At 42.5% G+C, this 20,828-nt stretch overlaps 2 protein-coding genes across 3 annotated transcripts; one reads left to right on the forward strand and one right to left on the reverse strand.

Annotated features, from left to right (window-relative positions):
• The first annotated feature begins 66 nt into the window (after nucleotides 1-66).
• Nucleotides 67-20,608, forward strand: tom1l2b (target of myb1 like 2 membrane trafficking protein b). 2 transcript variants are annotated; one of them, XM_014179701.2, is made up of 14 exons: nucleotides 67-187; nucleotides 874-958; nucleotides 1,586-1,814; nucleotides 3,551-3,685; nucleotides 3,789-3,986; nucleotides 4,138-4,254; nucleotides 4,557-4,690; nucleotides 4,863-4,911; nucleotides 6,916-7,087; nucleotides 7,293-7,416; nucleotides 7,598-7,676; nucleotides 16,937-16,996; nucleotides 17,443-17,479; nucleotides 17,563-20,608. In XM_014179701.2, the coding sequence occupies exons 1-14, from the start codon at nucleotides 136-138 to the stop codon at nucleotides 17,703-17,705; spliced, it is 1,614 nt and encodes a 537-aa protein (XP_014035176.1). In that variant the 5' UTR covers nucleotides 67-135; the 3' UTR covers nucleotides 17,706-20,608. The 2 variants fall into 2 exon arrangements, with proteins under 2 accessions (XP_014035176.1, XP_014035177.1); XM_014179702.2 differs by lacking the exon at nucleotides 16,937-16,996.
• Nucleotides 9,143-11,912, reverse strand: LOC106589569 (E3 SUMO-protein ligase ZBED1). The gene is made up of 2 exons (XM_014179700.2): nucleotides 11,611-11,912; nucleotides 9,143-11,458 (listed from the first exon to the last, which is right to left on the reverse strand). The coding sequence occupies exons 1-2, from the start codon at nucleotides 11,743-11,745 to the stop codon at nucleotides 9,800-9,802; spliced, it is 1,794 nt and encodes a 597-aa protein (XP_014035175.1). The 5' UTR covers nucleotides 11,746-11,912; the 3' UTR covers nucleotides 9,143-9,799.
• Nucleotides 20,609-20,828: the final 220 nt, after the last annotated feature.

Raw genomic sequence — 20,828 nt, forward strand, 5'->3', positions numbered from 1 at the left:
TGTAATGATCGACGTTTATGCTGCCCAATCAGATTGACCTACTGGATGTCTCTGCCAATGAAATTGCTTGATGGGCGGGGCTTACTGTACCTTTTCCATTAACTGACTCGTACAAATTGTTTGTTGTCGATCAAGATGGAGTTCCTTTTGGGAAATCCATACAGTACTCCGGTGGGACATTGTATTGGTAAGTTAAACAAACTGTAATTGAAAGGAATCTGTAGATAATCGTGTTTCACGTTTTTGAATCGTCATGACATTTCATTCTTACTTAGCTAACTTCATTGGCTATCGACCCATACGCGTCGCTAACCAGTTGACTAGCATTCATTTTGGTTATTTCCAAGCTGGTTAGCTTCAGATATTTGGTAATAAATATGTTGTTAACTAGTTATATATTCATCAATGTAAGCATAAGCAATAGTTCGTGGTAATCTTGCTAGGTCGTGGTGGGCATATTCCGTTTGTTGCACCTTATTCATTTACACTCGCTACTTAAGTTTAACTAGCTAACGTTAACTAACGTTACTGTCTGTATCTGGTCGCGATAGCTGTTTGTATGTGGCTGGCTAGCTATTCGAATGAACCATGTGGTATGTCATGTATTTGACAGCTGGACCACTGCTAAATTAGCTAGCCAGCTCTCGAGAACCCAAGGCATGGGGGCATAGCAAGCCTACCCAGTACATGACTGGGTAACTAACTTAAGTTAGTAAGTTAGCTAGCTAAATTAGTATAGCGTTGCTGTTACTGCGCTAATTAGCTAGCTAATAAGTTAGCATGTGTGATCATTGCAATCGTGAAAAGGATATTGTTTTCAAATGACAATTTTCTACTGCTCTGACGAGAGGGAATTTAATGTTCTGTCTTTAGAGAGAGCCACTGATGGCTCCCTTCAGAGTGAGGACTGGGCCCTCAATATGGAAATATGTGACATCATCAATGAAACCGAGGATGGGTGAGTAGAAAAGTGCATAAACTAGGCTAATGAATTATGTGAATTAAAAAACACACTTTAGACCTATTCTGGAGCTGTGTGACATGGACTTGATAATTTGTCTGTAGTGACTTAACTACATGTGAATATGGCCACACTTTCTCTGTGAAGGTCTCTTGCTCAGTTTGCCTTGCCTCTTATCAGAAGCAATAATGGATTTGATCCAAGTGCTGGCCTACTATCTAGGGCTTGGATAGCTATCTGGTCCATTAAACTTGTTTGTAAAAGTGTTGAAGTCCATTTTCTGTTTGATAAGTGGGTGTTAAATTAGGGAAGGTGGATTTACCCCTACTCCCAGTTATCTCATAATATGACATCAGTTTGTTAAAGCCCTCTGTATCAGAAATTCAAGGGAAGGCCACACCTACCACTGTTAATGATGTATCTGCATTATAGTGTAGCCTAGACAATTTTTAGTAAATCCTTTAAAGTATTAATAACATTATTTCAGTCAAAATGGTGAAATGATGCTTGGTGGTGCAGTTACAACGCTGTAGTAGATGGTATGTTATAGTTATCATGTTGTAGTTATCATGTGTGTCTGTCTTCTCCCAATCTGACCCTGTTCTTTGCGGTTTGATGCTGCAGGCCCAAGGATGCCATCAGGGCAATGAAGAAGAGGCTGAACGGGAACAAGAACTACAGGGAGGTGATGCTGGCACTGACCGTCCTGGAGACATGTGTGAAGAACTGCGGTCATCGTTTTCATGCCCTTGTCACCAGCAGAGACTTCATAGACGGCGTGCTTGTAAAAATCATCTCCCCCAAAAACAACCCTCCCACTATCGTACAAGACAAAGTGCTCGCCTTGATCCAGGTAAGGGATCACGCACTTATGGGTGAGAGAGTTTATGCATGACATGTTTTTATTTATTTGTGACAACTTTGGTGATAAAGCTAATTGAAGACGCTTTTATTGATAAACCACTTTTTTTAAGTATTCTGACAGAGTTTTGTTAGGAGATGATGATGATGATAGTTTGTCCTTGAGCAAATAGATGGAAGTGCTTTCAGAGAATATTGTACTGCTTTGAATGAGCTAGTTGAGGAGAGAAAGGTGTTGGTTGCCTGTGGCTGCAGCCCTGGGGGATCCAGTGTTCTTCAGGCAGAGCCTCAGGTGTTGTGCTACCTGCAGCCAGGTGTTCTCTGGTTACCATGGGGATCTTAGGTAACCCTGGCCGATTGCCTCCGGTGGCCTCTAGTTTCCCACTAAGATGGCGGCTGTTGCTGGAACTTGAATGGTTTTCACCAGACCACATGCAAGTGTTATTACAAACGCGGCACTGTTTTCTCACAAGGATGAATGTGTAATGATACACCCAAGATGCTCACATGCTTCCTAGCTCAGCCAATAAGAGCTTTTGTGATAGTGTAAATGTCATTTGTGACACCCTTGACCTAAATACTTTGACCAGTTAATTCTCTACACATGTATGAATAGGGCTAAATTAAAATGTTTCTTCTAGAGAAATGAAAAGCATATGCATAACCATGGTAGCGATTGAAAAGTAATAGTTAAGAGATTCTGGAAAAATTATTAGACCAAAGGTGAGGACAACAGTTCACCTGACACAAGACTGAATCCAAACTGTTGATTTTTAGTTGCATTTTACGTTACTGTACTTTTCGCATCATTTGTTGACATCAAAATCTGAAAATACTCTGGATACATTTCTGTAACATAAGAATATTCCAGGAAAATGATGTATAAGTGCAACATAAGACAACTAAATAAGGGTCTGAGTGAGCGGACTAACTGGTGTTTCCAGTTGGTCACACACCTCACCTCAAGTGTGCACAGTTCCTAAGTCATTTAAATGCACTTATGACTCAAAGAAAAGTCTTAAACTATAATGTGCCCCCTCCCCCCCAGCTGTGCACTTGAGGAAATGGAGCAAGCACACTTTGCATCCCCGCCATCACACAATTGTTTATGCAATCCAAAAAAACTGTACGTTGTGAATCTGGTTCAGGTGACTAGCTAAGTTATACAATGTTACGGTGTTGGGCTTTCACAGTGCAATTCAGGAAACGGCTCATTATTTTACTGCGCATTGAAATGAGTCATGAGTGTATTGAGGTGTGTGTACCGTGGCAAATTTTCTTCACAATAGACACTCATTCTGTTCAGAACAACCCAGGGTGACGCCATATCTTGTAATTACATCAAACATAGTGATCATAAACGTTGACACTATGACATGAGTTTTATAATATGGAAATGTGGAGTGCACATTTGGACTCATGGGTGTTTTTCTTGCTTTTATGACATCAAAGCACTATTTAGTATAATATGGGAATGTCTCTTTCAAAATACATAGTCTTCTTTCATTTACAGCCTTTCCCTGTGAAGCGCAGAGCCAGAGCTCTGACATCATGTATAGGATTTTACTGTGCAGCCACTGTGTTCCAATTAAGGCGTTTATCGGTGTCAAAATCTGCCATTTTCAACCCGTATATGGGTACAAGTGTAAAGGGCTACCTGAATAAAGCACTGAGAGACATGACAAGGTTAAGATAACGTTTGTCTTTCTCATTCGACCCGTCTCCCAGGCGTGGGCTGACGCGTTCAGGAGTAGTCCAGACCTGACGGGTGTGGTCCATATCTATGAGGAGCTGAAGAGGAAAGGCATCGAGTTCCCCATGTCTGACCTGGAGACCCTGTCTCCAATCCACACTCCTCAACGAGTAGGACGGTCACTTCCATTTGCATGCATTTCCTTACTCTATATTGAGTATGAGAATCCATCTACTATTTTGTTGTAATGTTTATTTATTTTCTCATTTAAAGCTGTCGACTGGCTCTGAGGTGAACCAACCCACACTGAAGGCCACCGCCCCTCCCCCAGCCCAGCCTATCCCCCACCAGCAGCCTCCTCCCCATGCTGTCTCCGCCCCACCCTTTGCAGCATCTGTCCCTCCCACCTATTCCACCCCTCAGGTCCCCAACCTTGGTGCCTCTGGGTCTATCAACCCCTCACCTGAACAGGTACTGAGTCAGTGAATAGCCATTAGTTGCAAGATCTGTTCCCTTCACAGATTTGTGAAAAGTATTTAAACATTTTCTGGATAGCTTGCATTCTAAGGTTCAAGGAGATGGATCTGAGAGGAGTTGGCATGTTATTCCCTCTGCTGTCCAGATCTGCCGGCTGCGCAGTGAGCTGGACATCGTGCGTGGCAACACCAAGGTGATGTCAGAGATGCTGACAGAGATGGTTCCTGGACAGGAGGACCCCTCGGACCACGAGCTCCTGCAGGTTAGACTCCAACCCCCTTTCTCTGTATGACGTCAGCTTCGACCCTGGTATTGTTAGTTCATTTATAGGGTCTGGTTTCTTGACAAACAGGAAAGATGATTGACAGAAAAGGGTATTCCCACAGGCCACTAGAGAGAATGCTTTCAATGTTGGTACAGGTAGTTTCCTTTTTCTGCAGTTGGTACACAATGAAAGCACTAATGCCATCAGATCCTTTCAGATCTCTTACAACTCCGGGTCTAGCCCTTTATACAGTCAGACTGGGTAATGCTGCTGTGTGTAAACCTGTGTGCTGTTTGTAGGAGCTGAACCGGACATGCCGGGCCATGCAGCAGAGGATAGTGGAGCTCATCTCCTGTGTGTCTAACGAGGAGGTCACAGAGGAACTACTGCACGTCAACGACGACCTCAACAACATCTTCCTACGCTACGACAGGTAGGCTAGCTCCCACACATACACTAACATCTCTCATCACTGAGCGATGGCTAACATTTGTCTCAAATAACACCTTTCTCCTATGAGAGGCATGGATGACTTCATGTAACACAGTCGTTATGAACAAGCGTGGACCAGTTATTTTGATATGTTATTTAAATTTTTCTCTCAGGTACGAGAGGTTCCGGTCAGGCAGAGCATCTCAGGGTATCAACAATGGGGTGAGTTAGCAGTGACGGCCATAGGCAGTAACCCCCACAAACACAAACTAGGACATCACTTCCTTATTTGTACATGGTTGACGCATGCAAATGCATAATGTTATTCCTATTTGATACTTTGCATCATATTATTCCCATCTCTGCTTGATACTTTGTCTTCCATAGCATGCCTGTTTCTTACAAAAGTTTTCATTCTGTAACGTCGTTGAGTCTGACTAAAAGACCGACTGTTCTGTCTAGAGATGTAGGCTAAGGCATGTTAGATCATCTGTCGCTGTCCGTACCATTAATATCATGCCCATGCTGACTGTGGCGTGTTGCCCAGGCATGTTAATGGTAATTTTTTCTTTATGGCTAGCTAAAACAGGCAAGTATGAAAGTCACCCCCATAATTAGTATGTCACATGTATTTGGACACCAAGTGACACTGTTAAAACATCAATGAATGATATTGACCCTGTATATCCCATCTGCTCCATATGGCATGTTTTAACTGCACAGCCCCCTCAGTAACTGACCCAGAGACAGTCTGAAAGCTAGGCGTATGATGCAGTTGCCGCTAGACATTGATCTAAGATCAGTTTAGATTTTTCCTCCCTGTATGGTTAAAGTTGGGATTCAGGGAGGGTAAGCTGATCGTAGATCTGTGCCTAAGGGGCAACATCTACCTAATGTCTAAAGATGCCCCCTACCCCACAACCACCCATCTTTCTCAAGGTTCTCTTACACAGCCAAAAGAAAAAACGACACCCAGTGCAAAGTTTGTTTCTGTGGCAACTAGGCGCTGCACACAAATCATAGAGGCACACAACAGCTCATTCTTCACCACAATCAAATCTTATTGCATTTCTCTTACTAACTGTTTCTGGCTGAGTACCTACCCCCTTAACCAAAACTCCCACAAACTACAACTGTTCCTCATTCATGGGCATATTCATGCTTTTCTCCAGCTAACCTAGGATTTTCCTTGACCTCTCACATTCGTATGTGCTTTATTTGCCTGAACCTTTCTGTTCTAGCTAATCATTTTGTTGTTGGTCAAATTGATGAACAAAACAAATGCCAGGTGTCGGGCCCTTTTTGTGTAATTCCCCCTCCCCTTCGCGACTAGTTCGTCGCTTTGTTTGTTGTAGTGACTATAATGGGAAATGTAATTGGCAGTTGGTTTGGAGTGGGCTCCTAAAAGTGGTCTTTCATACTCTTCAACGTGTCCAAGCACACCACGACAGTCATGAAGAGGGCACGACAAAACCTATTCCCCCTCGAGACTGAAAAGATTTGGATTTGTCATGGGTCCTCAGATCCTCAAAAGGTTCTACAGCGGCACCATCGAGCGCATCCTGACTGGTTGCATCACTGCCTGGTATGGCAACTGCTCGGCCCCCGACCACAAGGCACTACAGAGGGTAGTGTGAACGGCCCGGGGTCAAGCTTCCTGCCATCCAGGACCTCTATACCAGGCGGTGTCAGAGGAAGGCCCTAAAAATTGTCAAAGACTCCAGCCACCCTAGTCAGACTGTTTTCTCTGCTACCACACGGAGCGCCAAGTCTAGGTCCAAGAGGCTTCTAAACATATTCTACCCCCAAGCCATAAGACTCCTGAACATCTAGTCAAATGGCTACCCAGATTATTTACAGTGCCCCTCCCCCCTTTACACCACCGCTACTCTGTCATCTATGCATAGTCACTTTAATAACTACCTACATGTACATATTACCTCAACTAACTGGTGCCCCCGCACATTGACTCTGTATCAGTACCCCCTTGTATATAGTCTCACTATTGTTATTTTACTGCTGCTCTTTAAATACTTTTGTTACTTTTATCTATTATTCTTATCTGTGTTTTTGTTAAACTGCATTGTTGGTTAGGGGCTCGTAAGTAAGCATTTCACTGTAAGGTCTACACCTGTTGTATTTGGCACGTGACTAATAAAATTTGATTTTGATTTGACTCTCCCTCACGCGCGCTCTCACACTCATTCTCATATCTCTGGTTTGCAGGTCCTCAGTGAGGCTACAGAGGACAACCTGATAGACCTGGGCCCTGGCTCTCCTGCTGTCGTCAGCAACATGGTCACCACCACTCCCCCGTCCAGCCTGCCCCCTTTCTACACCGCCCCGGCTGCACGGCCTTCATCACCTGCCTCCCTGGCCTCTCGGCTAGCCGGCCTTGGTATGTTCCCTGGACTCTGTTACTGTACATACACCCCATCCAAGTCTATTTAGTAAAAGACAAATCTACTGTAAGAATGCTGATTAATTTGTTCTCTTTGACCTATATACCAGGTCATTCAGCAAAATAACATGTTCTTAACACATGCAATTCATATTTTATTATGTCTGAACAATATAACTGATGTCCTTTTGTTGTGCCTCAGATGTGGGTGACAGTGTGAGCAGCACTCTGAGCTCTCTGCCCAGCTGTAAGCCTCAGGACGACTTTGACATGTTCGCCCAGACCAGGACTGGAGCTCTGCCTCTGACCACCGAGACACTCGTGACGTAAGAACGCATCACACTTGGTATCCCATTCAGAGACTAGCCCTTACCTCCTAGGCTTGTAATGGGTAGAGCATACACAATTCTCTATTCTACAAGACTGATAATGATATGTTCCACACAATACATTTCTATCTGAATGTTGTGTTTGTCTGGTCATTGAACACTAGCTCTCTCCTGGCAGAGCTCCTCTAGAGGACCTTAATGCTGTATGTGGGATTGGGCTGCCTCTTCTGGAAGTCAGGCAGCAGCCTGCAGGAGGGGTGAGTACTGGCTGGCCAACCTCTTTGGAAGTGTATTATTTATAAAAAAAAATATTTAACTAGGCAAGTCCGTTAAGAACAAATTCTTATTTACAATGACGGCCTTGTTCAGGAGCTGAATGTCAGCTTGGGGATTCAATCTAGCAACCTTTCGGTTACTGTCCGAACGCTCTAACCACTAGGCTACCTGCCGCCCCTAACATCACTAAGGATGACGTTTAACTTTTACATACAATGTGCTGTTAAACTGTCGGAATGGCTGTCCCTGACGTGAAAAAAAAATTAGATATAATAATCTTAGTCAACCGACCAATCGATTGGTGGAACTATTTTAAATGTGCATTTTTCCATACATAGACACACCCTATGTGTTTTCAGAAAACTAACTATATGCACCGAGCTTGTCTGATGCTTTAAGCACACTGTTGAAATAATTCAAACAAAAATTATGAAAGAGGGAGCCAGAGATCAAGAACCTGTTCACGACCCAATTCAACAGCGCACTGAAGGTTCTTTCAGAACGGTGGACAGCAACCGCTTTCCAACGCTGGAGAAAGAGCTGAACTGAATCTTCAGTGAGCATCTTGGAGGGCCACTGCATCGGCCGCGCACCACACCCACAACAGCACTCCTAATGAGCCAGTTCCACACACCTGTGGCAGAGGAGTGGGGAACTGTGTGCTACACAGACATGTTTGCCATGTCAGGAAAAGGCTGCTGGATGAGAGAATACCATTTGATGTTGATTTGATTATTGTTCCATTCCCCTTTCCTTAGAACTTTAGAAGGGGAAATTGAGGGACATGCCCCCCTAATGTTAGAAGCAAGTCAAATAAACATTTTAATAACTCACTGAACTTACTTTTGAGAGTTGGAATAGTAGAATACACAAAGTGCAATTTGGAAATGTGGTTGTGCATCAGTAGTTTTTCCTGTCAGTCACTGATAGTCACTCAATTAGCCCATGTGAGCTACATTTCTTTATTTATTTTTTTAATATTGGTAAAATTGTCTAGCCAGCTATCTAAACTTACTACTAATCATGGTTGAATTACAAAGGTGGGGAGGGCCCCCAGAAGGCTAGGGCCAGCTCTGACTCCAGGTGTGGGTATGGATGTCGGTACACAAACCAGAGAGCTACTTCAGCCTCTCATGATGAGTTCAGATTTTTGTGAATTCTCTCTCCCTCCCCCCCAATGGTCTCGGGTGTCTTTCATGTGTTCATATCATGCAGGAGAGAGGCAGCCATATTTTGTGATACTTTTGTAGAGTGGAGCTTCATGAACTTTTGTTTGACCTTTCATGCCTACTTTTTTTATATATCAGTTTAACTGTGCATGTTGCTGGTTACTAAGTTGAAAATATTATGTTTTAGTTTCAACCCATACAGTACGTAGAGCAGCAGTAGTAACAACCTGACATGGGAAGTTAGAAATACTAGGAAATTACTCATACAGTAGCAGAGGGAGTACAAAATGGTTGTTTAATTGAACATATGTCACACTGGTGTGCAGTACAGTATGAATGGCCGTGGCCCTAAAACAGATTGGACTGTGCCATGCAACTCTGCAAGGCCCATCTAAAGCCTTGTAAATTTGCCCATGTCTTTTTCAAGTCACTAGAAATGAACATTTCATATTTTGTCTGCCTGGACCTCTGATTATACACCACAGGGGCGTTATTGTTTTTACCACCACCAGGTAACAACTTTCTAAGGTCTTTATCATACTTAAACAATCTGAAGTATACCTACAGTAGCCTAGGTTAACAAAAGCTAAGCTTATCACCGGCTCTCTCTCTCAAATATGGAAATATCCAATTAAGGTCATAACAATTTTTAAATTGTGCTTAATTAAAATAATGAGCAGCAGGCCTAGTATTCAATCAACAGAGTTGAACAGTAAATGTTTAATTATGACTAAAATGCATGAATAAGAAAATAAAGGGCAAGTTGTAGCTCCAAATTGTATCAACTTAAACTATAATGCTGAACATATAAAATGGCTCGTATTGGCCTAGGCTACAAAAATAAGCATAGGATATTCCAAACATTTAGCATAATAGCTTCATCTTCTCCATCTGTCAGCTGTATCGGACTAGCCTACTTGCACAGACTTGGTAGCCTACTTCCCTAATCTTTTCAAGTTATGCGACAGGAACACCAGCTTGTCAACATTTTCGGGCAGAAGGCAGCTCCTCGTTTTATTGAATATAAACCCTGCCTTGGAAAAGATCCGTTCTGATGGAGTGGAGGTCGCCGGAATCGAGAGGAGGTATTTCGCAGCTCTGGCCAGCTTCGGATACCTGTCCTCATTTTTCCCCCACCAAGCTAGTGGTCCAGCGTCGACTTTCGTTCTATCTTGGAGATAATACTTAACTTCTTTTTTGCTATCCCCCTGAAACTCCTTCTCTCCCTCATCTCCACACATTAGCATATCAATCTCCCGCTCCTTGTCCGTTTTCTTTCTTTTTGGTGCGGGTACCTCTTCATCCGTGGGTGTAGAGCTGTCTCCCTCAGCGCTCAACCGGTCGGCCAGCTGGGACACGTTGATATAGGCTACGTCCCGTTTTGCGTCGTCAAGGAACGAAAGCAGCTTGAAGCGGGGGTCTACGACTGCTGCTTGGACGTATATACTACTCTCAAAAAGTCGGTCTTTGACCTGCCATCTTTTGTCAGATTCCTCCACCAGCCTTGTTTTAAGACTCTTAGTGGTGGGGCTGTCGTCCTCCACTAGTGCCAAGTGGCGGCGTTTGAGGTTGGCCAGCATGGGTATGGTTGCAGATAAGGACGCATTTTCCTCCTCGGACTGCAGCTCAGTCAGGGTGACAATGGGCTTCAGCACATTTGAAATGTCCTCTGCCATGTCCCATTGCGCTGGGGTGAGATTAAGGTTGCGTTCATTTTTCCCAGTGTAGTTGGGGTCGGAGAGCACTGCTGTTACAGGCCATCTCTGTTCTATCAGACGCGCTAACATGGTCTGAGAAGAATTCCACCGCATGGAAACGTCTTGGATCAGGACATGTTCAACCACCTTTTGTTCTTTTTGTTTCTCCTTTAGTCCCTTTCTGGCTTTTGTTCGCTTCTTAAAATGAGCCACAAGGTGTCTGGCTGCAACCACAGTGCGACAGATGGGGTCTTGATTGAGAGTGGCGTTGATGCACAGCTGTAAGGTGTGTCCAGCACATCTGATTCCTTTAACGCCTGCCCATTTCTCCTCCCGCCCCAGTATATCTGCACACAAAACCATATTTGCGGCGTTGTCGTGTACCACAGCGACCCTTTTACATCCTGGGATGTCGTATTTGTCGGCCACTTCGCCAAGTCTCTGCGCAATGGTGGCGGCGGTGTGATTCTCCTCCATTTGCTTTGTCTCCAGCACAAGACACTGCAGTCCCCAGGCCTCCGTAATGAAATGGGCAGTTACGGTCATGTAAGACTCCATTCTCAGTGAGGTCCACATGTCGGTTGTAAAACTTACTGCCTGGCTGTTTTTGATAGACTCCAAAACCTTCTCTTTTGTGTTCTCATATTTCGCTGTCAGAGCATGCATAACGGTCTCTCTCTTTGGAACAGTGTAACCAGGCTCCAAGATTTTCATCATGTCCTTAAATCCCACGCCCTCTATCAGGTTAACGGGCCGCATGTCCAAGGCAATGAAGTCCACGATACCATCGGTTATCTCTCTCTTTCTTTTTTCTGAGATTGGGGAATTCTGGTCCAAATTGGTTTGGGTTAAACCTGAGCTAGCAGCTGAGGCGCTCGTGCTGTACTGGGGATGCGCCTATAAATACACGAAGTTTAACATTTAAGTAGGCCTACATTTGAATGAATTATGTATACCATTGTTATTACATTATTTGGAGATGTTCACATGCATATAAACCCTGTCAATGTTTTGGCATGCAACTAGAAAAACAAAGTAGGCTAACTTACTGTTTTCAAGTGATATGTCATATTCGTTGTCGAACTATGGTAAGCAAACCGCTGTTTGCAGAGTTTGCATTCCACTTTTTTGGCGTCATCCATTACTACAATGAAATGCTGCCATACTACAGACCTTTTCGACATGTCTTAGTTTGGCCTAATGAGAGTATGAAGTAGCTACGGTATGTACTGGTAGGGTTTACACCGCTTCCGAATTCGCCAGACTAAGTTCCGCCCCCATTCATTTAACGGGAGCACGCGGAGCGATGCACAGGGGATTGTGGGAAGGTGAGCGGGGAAGGTGAGCGGCGTGAACCCTGCTAGTAGTGCGATAGAAAGTTCAGCTCTACTTTATGCAAACTGTACGCGGCCACCGCTGCTGTTAACCAATCAGGTGAGGGGCAGATATTTGCTTAAATCTTCCTTTTTATGGAACTGTTCCACCTGTCATTAGTTCCAGACAAGCACAACCAAAACAGATGGAGGAACGTCAATCATTGCTGTGTCAGGTTTTCCAGTTCTATATGATTTTGCTTTGCTAGAATACAGAGACAAAATCATAAGGGCAATGGCATGGAGGAGGATTGCAGAGATTTTTGCTGTTGGTGGGTGAAGAGATTTGCACATTGTTTGCTTGTGCTGCTAGCTAGCTATGAACATGAAGCAACCTAGACATCAAAACTATGATCAAAGTCACCAAATTGTGAAATTTCCCACCAAAGGATAGAAATCACCAGTAACAGAAACTATAACATTGTAAGTTCTGCGCTAAGCTTGTATTTCCCATGTAATATGCTACTAATTGGGTTATGGTATCTTAACATTATGATTTTCATTATCTTATGGCTCTTTCATTGTCTAATGACATTGATAATTATAGCTTACTTCCTGTAAAATAAATAGGCCTACATTCACATGAATGGGTAAAGGAAATTGTAGCTTTGCAAATCTCTTGACCCACCATGTAAGTAAGCATTTCACTGTAAGGTCTGTTGTCTTCGGTGCATGTGACACATTTTAAATTTGATTTGATCAACATCATCTCTGCAATCCTCCATGCCATTTGATATTCTGATTTTTGTCTCTGTGTTCTAAAATCATTCTCGGCAAGTAAACGAGGTAGAATTACAACACTCCCCATGCAACATTTTTCTTTTGACATTTTTAATTAGCCTAAAAATAGCCAGCTTTGAAAAAAAAAAAAATAATAATAATACGCTTAGCCTCATGCATTATCGATCTCATCAATATGGAAACTGAGTTTAGCTGTTCTCTGCTTCAGATGTACAATGACAATGGGCACATTGATTGCACATACCCGTTATGCCATCATACTGTAGGCCTATGGCTGCATTGGTGATGCATGCCATTATGATAAGCTGCATAATGGGTTCACATGGCTGATACCCTGAGACAGTGACAATCAAATAAAAACGATTTGGAGAGCTCACAACTGGACACAAAGGTAATGTTCATTTGAGAAAGCAACACAGACATAATAGACAATTGTTTTTGCAGAATTGTGATCTGTGATGAATGAACATTGAAAATAGTTCATCTTGAATAATATTTTAAGTTAACAAGTTTGAACACATCACTTCGATGAATCAAAATGTACAATCTAACTTATTTGTATATGTTAGACAACTTAGTAAGTAGGCTATTACGAAAGCATAATTACTTGGTGAACAAAAGTCCATACGCGAGGGGGCCAACCGTGCTCCTCTGATCCCTGATCTACTGGGTGAGCACACTTCTAGTCCAGCGCAGCAATAATACACTTGATTATCAACTCCATTAGGTTTGATAAGTTAAATCAGGTGTGTTAGTGCTGGGCTGGAACAGAAGCCTGCATACCTCTTGCAGAAGGATTGGCCTGCTGTAGTATGTTTTGTATTGTATACAACATTTTGCTTACGTAAGTACACATAATGGCATACAAGGATGTGCAAGCAGTCTCTTGGGACATTCATTGTAGATATGTGATAGAGTAGTGGCCTGAGGGAACACCCCTGTTGTGTTAAGTGTAATATTTTATTGTATATAACTGCCTTAATGTTGCTGGACCCCAGGAAGAGTAGTTGTGACCTTAGCAGCTAATGGGGTTCTTTTAATAAATACATCTTCATCTGCAGACAGGTCTTCACAGCTCTCAAAGAAACAGGTTTCATTTTATTATAATTAAGCACTGGATATTATCTCTGTCTTCATATTTTTCCTCTCTAGGGCCTAAAACTGGAGAATATTTTTTTCATAATGTCATCCTACAACCTGCTTTATCTAACTAGTACACCTACTCCCTTTTCTGACAGCTGGAGCAGGAAATACATTCACCCTCTTCAATTGCTGTTGTCTACAAATCTATTTGGAACATGAGTCTAATTTACAATGATAAATAGGCCTATAACAAGCTACACTGAACAAAAATATAAACGCAACATGAAACAATTTAGAAGATTTGACTGTGTTATATGAACCATAAGGAAATTGGGCATTTAAAAAAAGTCATGGATTTCACATGACTGGGAAGAGAAAGATGCATCTGTTGGTCACAGATACCTTATAAAAAAGGTAGGGATGTGGATCAGAGAACCAGTCTGTATCTGGTGTGACCATTTGCCTCATGCAGTGTGAGACATCTCCTTCGCATAGAGTTGATCAGGCTGTTAATTGTGGCCTGTGGAATGTTGTCCCACTCCTCTTCAATGGCTGTGCAAAGTTTCTGGATATTGGCGGGAACTGGAACACGCTGTTGATCCAGAGCATCCCAAACATGTCTGAGTATGCAGGCCATGGAAGAACATTTTCAGCTTCCAGGAATTGTGTACAGATCCTTACGACATTGTGCCGTGCATTATCATGCTGAAACATGGTGATGGCAGTGGATGAATGGCACGATAATGGGCCTCAGGATCTCATCACATCAGCTGATATCACAAAGTGCTGTATACAGAAACCCAGCCTAAAACCCCAAACAGGAAGCAATGCAGGTGTAGAAGCACGGTGACTAGGAAAAACTCCCTAGAAAGGCCAGAACCTAGGAAGAAACCTAGAGGAACCAGGCTATGAGGGGTGGCCAGTCCTCTTCTGGCTGTGCCGGGTGGAGATTATAACAACGTGGCCAAGATGTTCATAGATGACCAGCAGGGTCAAATAATAATAATCACAGTGGTTGTAGATGGTGCAACAGGTCAGCACCTCAGGCGTAAATCTCAGTTGGCTTTTCATAGCCGATCGTTCAGAGTATCTCTACTGCGCCTGCTGTCGAGAGAGAGAGAGAGTTCACACCGGATAAGACAGGAGAAATACTCCAGATATAACAGACTGACCCTAGCCCCCCCGACACACAAACTATTGCAGCATAAATACTGGAGACTGAGACAGGAGTGGTCGGGAGACACTGTGGACCTGTCTGACGTTACCCACTGTATATTCAAATTACCATCGATTTAAAATGTAATTGTGTTTGTTTGTAGCTTATGCCTGCAAATACCATAACCCCACTGCCACCATGGGGCAAAGTGTTCACAATGTTGACATCAGCAAACCGCTCACCCACACGACACCAAACACGCTATCTGCCCAGTACAGTTGAAACCGGGATTCATCTGTGAAGAGCACACTTCTCCAGTGTGCCAGTGGCCATCGAAGGTGAGCATTTGCCCACTGAAGTCGGTTACGACTCCAAACTGCAGTCGGATCAAGACCCTGGTGAGGAAGGCAAGCATACAGATGAGCTTCTCTTAGATGGTTTCTGACAGTTTGTGCAGAAATCCTTCGGGTTTACAAGCCCACAGTTTCATCAGTTGTCTGGGTCGCTGGTCTTAGATGATCCCGCAGGAGAAGACGCCAGATGTGGAGGTCCTGGACTGGCGTGGTTACACGTGGTCTGCATTTGTGAGGCCGGTTGGATGCACTGCCAAATTCTCTAAAATGACGTCGGCGGCGGCTTATGGTAAACATGAACATTAAATTCTCTTGCAACAGCTCTGGTGGACATTCCTGCAGTCAGCATGCCGATTGCACGCTCCCTCAAAACTTGAGCTATATCTGGGGCATTGTGTTGTGACAAAACTGCACATTTTAGAGTGGCCTTTTATTGTCCCCAGCACAAGGTGCACCTGTGTAATGATCATGCTGTATAATCAGCTTCTTGAGCTGATGCGTGTTTATATTTTTGTTCAGTGTAATATGAAGCTAACTAGCTGATGATATTTCACTTAGCTATAGTATGGAATGTTGGCTAGCTAGCTAACAAGTAGCTCATTAGCCTTACACACAGTGGCCTGCTGTAGCTAGCCAGCTAGCTAATAACACACCAGTTAAAAAAAACAAATTGTACATTTTCAAAATGTGTTTACTTACTTACTTGAATAGGTTCACGCCCACAAAGCAGCCAATCTTTTGGAGCGAAGAGTTGTCAAGCAGAGGCACCTCTTCTGGTCTAAACGTACCGTAGGCTACAATTAGGATCATTTGTGTGTGCCGTCCGCAAAGAAATCAGACGGATACACAGTTAAATGAAAGGGAATGTATGGCAAATGTTTCGTAATAAGCCAAACAATTCGGAAAATACATTTGTTATACAATAATCTTTTATTAGTGTTGCATCATTTCAGTAGCGCATACAGTATGTCTTAGTGATGGATTGTGCCACCCCCGCAGCCTGCACAATGGATTAGTCCACTCACTGAGACGGGCGTGAATCACAGGTTTCTCGTGTGCCCCAAAAAAAAAGAAATCAATTTGCGACCGATCAACAACAAAATCTCTGTTGGCCAACAAACAGCCTATCGACCAAACAATCGACCAGTCGACTAAATGGGGTCAGCCCTATGGGCAATACCTTATTTTCCACAATGCTTGGCTGTGGTGTGTGTGTGTGTGTGTGTGTGTGTGTGTGTGTGTGTGGTGCGCTGTTGGCCTCCTCTATAACCAATCTTCCAAAGCTTACACTAACTCAGACTAGTCTCATCTAGTGCATGTCCATCCCACACCCACAGCGTTTCATACAGCCTTCAAGATGTTGCTTCTTCATATTCACTGTCACTGCATGGCATTGCAAAGCATGGCTCTCTGTTTCATGTGTGCCATTGGTACTTCTTCATGTCATCGATCAATGGCAGAGGTCTTTGTATCATTTTATCAAATGCAATGGTCTGTTAGCATTTTTATTCGTTGTTTGAGTTTCTAGTATTCCTTTTTGCATTATATTTCAATTATATTTAAGTTGATTTTCTTTTTGTGTTTTCTCTGCCATTTTGTTTCATTTTGTTTGGGATTTTTGTTTTTTTATTTTATTTTTGCACTGTTTGTCCATGATGTTGCCCTGTAGATTCCCGTTGGCCAATCCTCTGTCATGGATGACATAGAGGAGTGGCTGTGTACCGACTTGGTGAGACCATCATGATTTTATTCTGCCTTTTCTTTTCTCTTCTCCTTTATTCCTGTTGCATCCCTCAATTTCTGGACTGCTTGTTCTTCAGAAATCTAATTGTAACACATTCCACTTTCTTTGTCCTTCAACACATTTCCTCATCCTTGACCAATCACGTGTCTGATCCATTGTAGCTTCCTGTGTAGTCTTCAATACTAACGGTGTGTCCTGGCTTGAACAAATGACTTCAGTATTGAAGGGTTTCTGTCCTCTTTGGTGCATGGTTGTTTTTTCTTAATTCATTTGATGTAAGAATGTGGTAATACTTTGTATTTATTGAACTTCTCTAACATAAATGGATTTATGGTGAGGGTGATTGTGTAAGTTTGGATTGTCCTTAAAATAGTTTCCACACTTTGGTCAGTGAGGGACAAATGTGTAACTTTGTTTCACTTCCTCAACAGCAAGGAGATGAGGGAGAAGAGGGGGTGACCAGTGAAGGTAGGAAACATGATTCACCTCTGGCTAGCATGTGTAATATGCTTACCTCTTCTCCTCTGATCCCTCTCTTCCTCCACTTCTAGAGTTTGACAAGTTTCTGGAGGAGCGGGCGAAGGCAGCAGAGACGGTGCCCAGCCTCCCCTCGCCCCCTAGTGGTGACCCTGGTGCAACTACAGGCTCACTCAAGAAGAAGGCTGAAAGACCAGATGACGCCCTGTTCGCTTAGTACAGTGGTTTTCAAACCTCTCCTCGGGGACTCCCAGACGTTTCACAGTTTAGTTGTAGCCCGGAACTAGCTCAGTTGATTCACCTAATCAAGGCCTTGATAGTTAGTTGACAGGTTGAATCAGGTGTGTTAGCTCTTGAATAGTTCAAATGCATGGAACGACTGTGGGTCCCAGAGGAGAGGTTTGAAAACCCCTCGCTTAGGAGACCTTTTAACCTTCTGACCTGGCCAACGACCTCAGTCCCCAGACTTTTATCTGTAACAAGCACACACATATTTTCTCATCCTCCCCCTCTGGATCTCTCTACCTTCAAAACTTACCCTCTACTACCCAGAAACGCATTGATTTACTACACTACAAAGGGAACCCTCGATTTTGATATCCCTCCCCCTCTTTCAGAAAGAAACCAGCTTCATTCGGGAGAAGACCGCCACGTTATTCCATAATCAACATTCCTTATCTACCAGTTGATGGTTTGGAACAGTCTCCAGCCTCTGAAGAACTGTGTAGTATCAACAACAGCGGACATCTTTTTAAACCAGCAGCTCACTCTGTCCCGGGGCTGGTCTTCTTCTGAAGGGTAATATGAGACATACCCAACCTACAGTACTACCCATATTCTGCTCCGTTATGGCAGCAAGAAGCCATCCCTATCCTGTCGTCCCCTTCTCTACTGCATGCATTATCAGATCCATCCACCCTTCAATCCCTTGAAGGGTCGTCAAAGGGAATTCAATGAAAACTAGGTACAATTATTGTTATCCTTTTTTATTGTAGGTCAGATGGGGGCAGGTAGCGTTAAAATATGAGATATATTCATGGGGAATATGCTGGATCATTGTATGTTTTTACTATGCGTTTAATTCCTAGTCTATATTTTCTATTGTCTCCTGACTGGTTGTCTCGTTTCATCAATTTAACTTCATGGTTTTGAGTGTGGCTTTGTTAGTATAACTGTAGCATAATGACATGTAGAATCACTGTGTGTGTATATTCAATCAAGCAGAATAAGGGAAAGAAATGGTGGAAGACGGGAGATCTGTTATGAGGGCATTGGAGCCTGTTACAGTATTTCTACCTGGATATAACATTTCACAGCCTTTACCCAAAAAGGGTATCAACAGGAAAGGGAAGTGGAAAAATGGAAATGTGATTTTTCCACTACAGAATTACACTACAGGGCATTTTGCTTTCAAGGGATGAAGTATTTCTAGGGATTGATGCTCTCATCTTATCTACGCCTTTAGAGATTGATTTATTTTACCAGCTTAGAATTCTAGAATGTTATTTTGGAGATGTATACGATTTCTGATTTATTTTCAGATGATGAATTAACATCACTTAAGAAAATGCACTGTTATGTTAAATGCGGTGTTATGTTTAGCTTAACAAATAAGTAGTACCATCTACCTGACAATGATTTTCTGTTTATCCATATGCTGAAGGACCAGTACAGGTACAGTGCTGCTGGGAAAGCATAGTCTAGAAGAAGTCATGTGACCTGAGCATGATGGCGTCACATCCATAGTGGATGCACTACCGTATCATACTGTAAGATTCAGTCAGACGTAATACTGTATCAGTCAGTCTGAGAAAGATAACCGTTTCTTGTTAAAGCCCTGTTTTAGTAGTCTTCACTACAAACTGAACAGACGGAACATTGTATGTCTGGTATTGAATAATAACTTTAATTTATGGACCAACGTTTTACAAAGTGGACGTGAAAGAATGAACCTATAGAAGGGATGGTTATGAATACCATGAAGGGAATTTAGGAAAAGGGGATCTGTTTGGTCTCTGGTTGGAAGAAGTGACATTCATGTTTTCAGAAACGGTAACACTACTTGCTAGTATGAGCAAGAACATTGAGTATTGCAAACCAAGATCTTTATTCTCTTTCTTGATGATAATACACATGCTGTTTCATACAATCACAATGAGTTTAAAACAATGTAACACTTGACAGTCACTCACGACCTTATTCTACCCTTATTTTGTTAAAATATCTAGTTGTGGGTTGGTATATTTAACATATCTGTAATCAATGGAAAATGTTGCAAAATATTGACAGAAGTGTTGGAGTAATTTATTTAGGATTTTCTTCTGATCTCTGTTTTTGAAATCGTTTTATTGTACAAAAGCAGAATGACATTAACTTCTTTATGGGAGAGATTAGGGTTTTTCATGTGAATTGTGTGTTAAACATGTTTTGTTGCTGTTTTATGGAGTTTGATCATTTCTTATGCTGATTCAATGTTAAAAATGTACCGGATAAATTTCACTCTACAGTAACTTTTAATGTCACTATTTATGACAAGTGTCCACTCTGTGATTGGTTTGTTTGTAACTGTAAGCAAAGAACCCTATTGAGTTAAATTTTTTCCATGGTTAGATGAACCAGCAGTACATTGATAAACAACATGGGCGTCAGAAAAAGGACCTCGCTTCTGAAAGACTCTTTGATAGAAGTGTTGACATTGCACATTATTAAAAGGTTTTCCCATCTCTCTGAATGGAAATACTTAAAGTGTGCGTGTACAAGTGTTGCCCTGCTCTGAGACAGTAGCCCTATACATTTGATGTATTGGAGGAGTAAAAATATATTGCTGTGTGTACAATCCAGTATGCGTAGTATAAAATGTATAGCTTGATATTGGTCTGGCTTGCTCAGTGGAACTATGGTTGTATACATGATCATGTATAATTAAGGCAAATATAAATATTAGCTTGCCAGGTGGTCACCTCAAAGCCTGCTCTTAGAAAGAATATGTGTGTATGGTTAAACAAAGGGACTTTTATGTTCTTGTGTGCAGGCTGCTGCTGTTTCCTGAGTTTATCTAGCTCTATATTGTTTGACTCATGCATGTGTTGAACTCCAATAAAACACTATAGTAGTACGTGATCTGCTCCAACTTTATTTCATAGTTTGTTTGTTTCATACTATAGTTTTATGTTGATTCTAGTCTGTCACCTCTTGTCTGATACATTTGTGTGCAGTTTTGGCGGTGCATGATTTTAAATCAAAGTACATTACTGTGCAGTACTGTGGAAACAGAAGGAATCCTTCCCATGGTTTCTGCCTCACAGACAGTACACTAGTGTAAGTTGGCCTATAGTAACCC

The sequence above is a fragment of the Salmo salar genome, chromosome ssa28 (assembly GCF_905237065.1).
Source record: "Salmo salar chromosome ssa28, Ssal_v3.1, whole genome shotgun sequence".
NCBI lineage: Eukaryota > Metazoa > Chordata > Actinopteri > Salmoniformes > Salmonidae > Salmo > Salmo salar.